A 6,622-nucleotide genomic window follows, 5' to 3' on the forward strand; every position below is an offset into this window, starting at 1 on the left:
CCATCTATCGAAGACTGATCAGGTGCAATCACATTGCACACTTTAGCGTGCCGCTACATCTGATCCCATTCATCTTCTGTGGAGCCCCACAACTGATGAGATGGAGGGCAGACAGGTGCACCAGCACACTCAAAATGTGCAATATCACTTGATCCGCCCTCCCATCTATCGCTTGCTTGTCATTCAAGTGCATGGTTGGCAAACCTAAAACTCGGAATCAGCCAATGTCAACTTGGTGACTTGAATCATCCGATTACGATGCATAAAAAATTTTTTAAGCTTTAAAATCAACAACTCATGATCTCCATAAATATTCAAGCATCCGAAAATTGATCATTCTTTTTATAAAAAGTACACGATCTAACAGTTTATTCCTAGCAAATTCACCATGAACATATTTACATGGTTAGATTTACAAAAAGTATTGAAAATTAATGCTCATTTCACATGATATTTCTTATATTCTAGTGACACACACACACATATTATCATTTAATAAAATAGAAAATATTTAGACAAGACTTACCTAACCCAGCTGAATGGATAATAGGACTTCACTGACTTTGACCAAGTCAATGATAGGATTCGGTTAGAGGTTGATACGAGATGACTAGGTGGAGTTACCAATTGCCTTATCGAGTTGGTCAATCATGTTGATACAAACACATTTTTAATATTTTAATATATAAAAATACATTTGGTATTGAAAATTAAATGTTTTCTTAATAATAATAAATTCTCACCAAGAACTGGATCACTTAATAGGCCGGCCAAGGTAAACCCCGGGTAGGATCACCGGCACTCAAGCCCTTAAAAAGCCCACCAGGCACCCACACATGGGATGAGAGTCTAACCTGGGACACATAATTTCATGTCTGCAGGTCATGAGGTGTCTCCTAGACACTGCACCTAAATAACGTGCCCCTTGACATAGACATGTACCCTAAGGAAGGACCTCTTATCAATCACCTTCATCTACAACATGAACAAGGATATTAAAAAATAAAAAGGAGCAGTGATTCTAGCAAACCTCATAATAGTTTGTTTTAAAATAAACCGCCAAAATAATAAAATGTAAAGTATATTTGAAGAAAATGATTCCTAGAAAAGGTTAAAAGCAAAAAAAAAAAATAGAGAAAGGAGAAAAAAGAAAAAGGAGACCTATTCGCATCGCAGGTCAAGGTGTCTCCCCTAACTTAAGGGATGTTTTCCTGCACGGATCTGTCTTTCGAAGATTAGTTTTCCCTTCCTTTTTATAGTTGTGTTCCCTTAGAAGTTAAGCTGTGAGGGTCCCTTGGGAGGGAGACTTGGGAGTACCTATGAGACTAGCCTGTCCTACCCAAGTGATTCATAGACCCCGACTCTCTCTCTCTCTCTCTCTCTCTCTCTCTCTCTCTCTCTATATATATATATATATATATATATATATATATATATATATATAGAGAGAGAGAGAGAGAGAGAGAGAGAGAGAGAGAGAGAGATGAGGGTGTAGGTACATGCGCCTTAGGCATGAATAATGCACTTTCGATTTTTTTTTTTAAATTTTTCAAAAATTAATCATACATATCTGATCGACATAGTTTTGTAAGAACGAGCTCTTGGGCCATCCAATTACTACAAATAAGTAGGTTTTTAAGAACTTAAAAATCAACCGCTCACACTTTTTATAAACTTTTAAAGCTCAAAAACATGATCCAATGGTTGTTTCCTAGTAAATGGAGCATGCAGAACAAATCTGCAAGGTCAGATTACGGAAAAAATTTGTAAAAATACCCAGTTTATAGCTAGTTTTTGTCTTTGGTGGTATGCACTTACACCCCTCTTTCGTATATATAGGAAAATGAAAACCTATAAAATGCAAAAGCTGCTCAAAAACCATTTTTTTTCATCCAAAATGCGTGATCCAATTTGTGATTTCTAGTAAATCAATCGTGCTGAACACATTTATTGGTCAGGATTTCGAAAAAAGTACAGAAAAATCAATATCATCTTTCATTTAGTTGGTTATATATATATATATATATATATATATATATATATATATATATATATATATATATATATATATATATATATATATATATATATATAGAGAGAGAGAGAGAGAGAGAGAGAGAGAGAGTATGGGTCGTGTGAGTTTCACCAGCGCAGCAGTTCAAGTGCCACGATGTAAATTAGTTATTGCATATCTCAAAAGGCATAATAACAATTCTAACGAACAAATCAATAACTAAAAAGACTGGACAAATAAAAGAGAGAAAAAGAAAAAACTACCTGTAAATACGGAAGAGGAATCTCCGTAGACATGATCTCCAAGACTGGACAAAGTCTGAGGAGTCATTTAGCGGGAGGTCATGATGCCGCAGTCATGCCTCGTTGTATTTGTTTTCTTGTGGAGATTGTGGGGTGCATTTCTTTACCATGAGGTTATCATAAATGATAAAAAAATCATGCATATGTACCACACACAAGGGGAGGTTTTAGAAAGAATATTGTTGGCAATCCTGATAGTTAAGGATAAGGTTGAATATTGTGTCCAAAAAACCGAAACAGCTCAGAATATGCAAAGAAGCGAGAAGCAACGAGTATGGTGATGATGCATTCTGCTGGAAAAGGCATGTGATAACGTTTCCAACGATTCCCACACCTTCATGAACAAGTGAACCATATGATGCTCATTCTGCAATTCCTCTATCCTTCTTGCACACCTGCTGCAGCTATTGAACGGGAACAGTGGTCGACGATAGAGATTGAACAATCAACTCGCTTTCCTTTCATGGCTTCTGTTCTTCTTTCCCATATAGAAACTCAAATTGCAGTGTAAAAAAGGAGAAAAGGAATGGAAGAGCAGAGTCGAGAAGAAACAAGGCAGTTCATGTTTCTGTCTCATGGTCATGGTGCACCGTAATCAGGAAAAAAAAAAGGAAAAAGAAAAAACCAAATTATTGGGTTCTCCTCATACAGAAAAAGAATTACTAGTACACAATCAAATTCACTATACAATCTGTTTAAACACAATAGTCCTTTGGACCAGCAAACAATAAGCTCCTGGAGAACTAAAAAGTTTTTTTTTTTTTTAAATCGAAAAGGGAACTGTAAACTAATAGGGGGCTATATGCATTACCTGGCTCATCATGGAATTCGGCAAAATATAGGGACCTGGGCCTCCTGCAGCTCAACAATCAATGTATGACATAACCAAACCACAACACTCTCCTAGAAAGCAAAAATGCAAAACAAGAAAGCTAAGGTTGCCTGGTTGCCTCAAGCATGTGTGTGAGATGGTAGCAAATTCTTAAACTTCACTTCACTCTTTCTCTCTCACTCGCATCTCTTGTATCTTCCTGCTCTCATATGGTGAGAGGGAGATAATAAGAGGTTGGTTGGATTAGCATCCGCACTGATTGCTCTGAATACATTCTTTCTCTCACGCAAATGAAAGGCTTTAGCATCTGTGTGCTACTTCAGAAGTGTAGTATTGTTCGCTTGCTTAGAGAAATTGATCGACCATCTACTGAGAACTAGACTGGTTCTCGTCACTGCTATCACCACCTTGCTGTTGGTGGACGTTAGAATCCATACCCTGATGTTGGTGGTGTTGGTGATGTGATTGTTGTTCAGAATTGATCGAGCTTCCACCGCCCCCACTGCCAGCACCAGCACCAACACTGCTACCACCACTACCTCCTCCTCTGTTGAAGGCATTAAGAGCAGCCAACATCCCAAGGTTTGTATCTGAGATCCCCAATCCAAGATGCTGAGATCCACCAGGAGACTGCTGCTGCAGAACCATAGAGCCCAACGGAACAGGACCAACCCTACCACCCTGGAACTCAAGGCCACCTGAGAGATTGATCCTGGGCATGAAGTGAAGAGGGGCCTGAATGGTGTGAGGGCTTCCTGTCTGAACAGAACCAGAGGCACCCAGATGGATGGAAGCTCCGGCCGGCATCCTGTACATTGCAGTGGCACCGCTCGGACCGGCGGAAGGGAAGGTCCAGATGGGTTCAGAAGGGCCTGCACCCATGACGCCGGGGCTATTGGAGCCAGCTGTGACGGGAAGCATCCATATGGTTCCGGGCATGTGCCCACCGCTGGTGGGCAAGCCGGGCGCCGGAGCCACCGCCCACATGGCAGTAGCCGGCATCACATTCGAAGGCCTAACCATAGCTGCTGCAGAAGGTATGGAGGACGTTTCCGGCGTTGATTGCTGTTGTTGCTGCTGTGGAATACTCATGATCCTTAGAGGCTTGCTAGCTTCGGCACCATCATCTTTAAACAGATCTTCCCTGAATCTCTTCCTCAGATGGCTATCTTCCGCGTATTCACTACCTCCAGCAGCAACGTTAAGGCCCTCTCCCATATGTTCCCCACCCAAAACCAAATTCTCATGCTGGAACCCGAGCATGGCGGCATGGCTGAGCGCTGCGGCACCAGGCTCGATGCGGGCGGCTTGTTCGGACCGCTCCCAATCGGCGGTGGCGCGGTGGTGGGCCAAGGCGAGGGCGCTGTGGAAGGAATGAGACTGGGGCTTGATGGAGGGAGCGGAGAGGGTGGGGCCGGAGCTGCGGAGGGAGATGTTGAGGGTGGAGAAGTTCGCAGGGATGGTGCCGGTGCCGGTGGCGGCGATGATGGAGGGCTCGGCCTGCTGGAGCAGCCACTCGATCGTCTCGCCGTCTGACTTGTGGCCGAGCTCGCGAGTCAGCTGGAAGACCCTGGAAGCACAGGTCGCGGGCATGCGGATGCGCCGACCCCGGCCGTCCACTTTGGTGTGCCTGTCTTTGGAGGAGCGCTTCACAGCTGCCTTTTTGGTGGGATCATTGACCACCATGGCCCCTCCCCCACTTCCTCCTCCTGCGCCTCCTGCGTTCGACGGCGCCAATTCCTTTGATGATGTGGGCTCTGGTTTGGCGGAAGATGACATGGCTACTGATCCCGGGCCGCCGATGGAGCCCATAAACGGGCCTGGGCCTGATTCAGATGATGCTGATGATCTTTTCCTTTTTCAATGGCTGATGACTCCCTTGGCCTTGTGTTGTTTTTGCGCTCTCTCGTAGTATTATTATATATCTGGCGTTAATGTTATCTTTGTGTACCCTCCTCTTCTTCCAATTAATAACCCCAAAAGAAGAAGATGAAGATGAAGATTTTGGAAGACACCCACCACCACCACCGTCACCTCCTGCAGTCGAATTTGACTTGGTATGATCGAAACAAATTCTTACTGTAAAATAGACATTGAATCACAACATACCCAACCTTTTTCTCTCTTTTTTTTGGTTTCTTGTTTTTAATTATCTTCCAAGGTTGCAAGACTCTTAATCTACAAAGCATGTGCAGGGATACTGGAAAAGGGAAAGCAAGAAAAGGAAAAGAAAAGAAGAAGAAGAAAAACTCACCTTTTATTTTGTGGGATTTTTTTAGCTTCCTTCCTTGCAGCCTCCTGTGGTCTTCCCACCTTCTCAGTCTGTGCTTTCGTCACCAAGAATTTTTTCACCACCATGGTGTTTCATCCCCACATGCTTCATGTTAGTTTTGTGAAAAAGGTAGGCGGGGGAACAAGGGCTGGAGGCCCTTAGGGAGGTGGTGAGGATCTCTCCCTCAAAGGAAACGAGGACTCTTGGGGGAGAGAAGGGCATGGGGATTCCTTTCTCTCCTATTTTTCCTTTCCTACTATTTCTTTGTTTATTTTATTTCCAGTGGCCCTGAAGAAGGGGAAGGAAGAGAGTGGTGTGTGTGGGTGGGTGGGTGGGGGGGGGGGGGGGGGGGCGGGGAGGTGGTCGTGTGGGCAAGTGATTGACCCCTGTTTCAATGGAACGGGAGGAAAGAGCGAGAGTCTAGGGCTGGGATGCCTAAGGAACCTATGACAAATTCAAACCCTAAACCTTCTTAGATAGCTTTTAGTCCAACTGGTGGGGGCCTGAGAAAAGCAGTAGTGCCCACTCGTGGGACCTCGGAAGGAATGTTAATTGGACTCCACAGAATCCCAACCCCGTTCGCTCCCCTCTCTCTCTCAAAATAATTAATCTCTCTCTCTCTCTCTACAACTATTGTAGCATTATCATCATGTCGTCCATGATTATAGTGATCAGTCATAATTCTTTGGAGAAAACAGTACAAATCTCTCCCTCTCTCTACTTCTCTGTACTTCTTACTCTTTTTCTCAAGTTCTCTATATATATATCCGAGGGGTCAAAGTCATGGGATGGACATGGACCGTATTAAAGGGGTCATTTGAAGACAAATCTGCCTAGGAAAAGATGAAAAGAATGTTACCCAAATGATTAACTGATTAGTTGTACAGTAATACCCTCCAACCTAATTCACCAAATCCCTTAAAAACCGGCCCTTCACCATCCTTTCGTTTCTTTTTTAGTATCCACCCATGATGTTCAGTCTCCTAACCCCAACATTTACCCCCAGCCGTAGTACTTGATATCTCACCTCCCAACCCAATAATAGATTCACCACAAAGTATGAAGGAAAAAACTCCTTCCTAAACTGGCCTTAATAATGACAGATACAACCTTTATAGCCAACATTCATCATTCATGTCTATAAAAGCAAACATGCCCTCAAAACTCGAGAGAGAGAGAGAGAGAGAGACCACTGTTAAAAA

At 43.2% G+C, this 6,622-nt stretch overlaps 1 protein-coding gene across 2 annotated transcripts; it reads right to left on the reverse strand.

Moving 5' to 3' along the window:
• Positions 1–2,981: 2,981 nt before the first annotated feature.
• Positions 2,982–5,813, reverse strand: LOC149847300 (transcription factor TCP23-like). 2 transcript variants are annotated; one of them, XM_089996912.1, is made up of 2 exons: positions 5,403–5,813; positions 2,982–5,185 (listed from the first exon to the last, which is right to left on the reverse strand). In XM_089996912.1, exon 2 carries the CDS (start codon positions 4,958–4,960, stop codon positions 3,515–3,517), a length of 1,446 nt encoding a protein of 481 aa, XP_089853038.1. In that variant the 5' UTR covers positions 4,961–5,185; positions 5,403–5,813; the 3' UTR covers positions 2,982–3,514. The 2 variants fall into 2 exon arrangements, with proteins under 2 accessions (XP_089853038.1, XP_089853039.1); XM_089996913.1 differs by having other exon boundaries at positions 2,982–5,227; positions 5,403–5,744.
• Positions 5,814–6,622: the final 809 nt, after the last annotated feature.

The sequence above is a fragment of the Nuphar pumila genome, chromosome 2 (assembly GCF_984573655.1).
Source record: "Nuphar pumila chromosome 2, dmNupPumi1.hap1.1, whole genome shotgun sequence".
NCBI classification, from domain to species: Eukaryota; Viridiplantae; Streptophyta; class Magnoliopsida; order Nymphaeales; family Nymphaeaceae; genus Nuphar; species Nuphar pumila.

Coding starts and splice junctions, on each gene's coding strand:
- LOC149847300 (XM_089996912.1), bottom strand. CDS start 4,960: ATGGGCTCCATCGGCGGCCCGGGATCAGTAGCCATGTCATCTTCCGCC.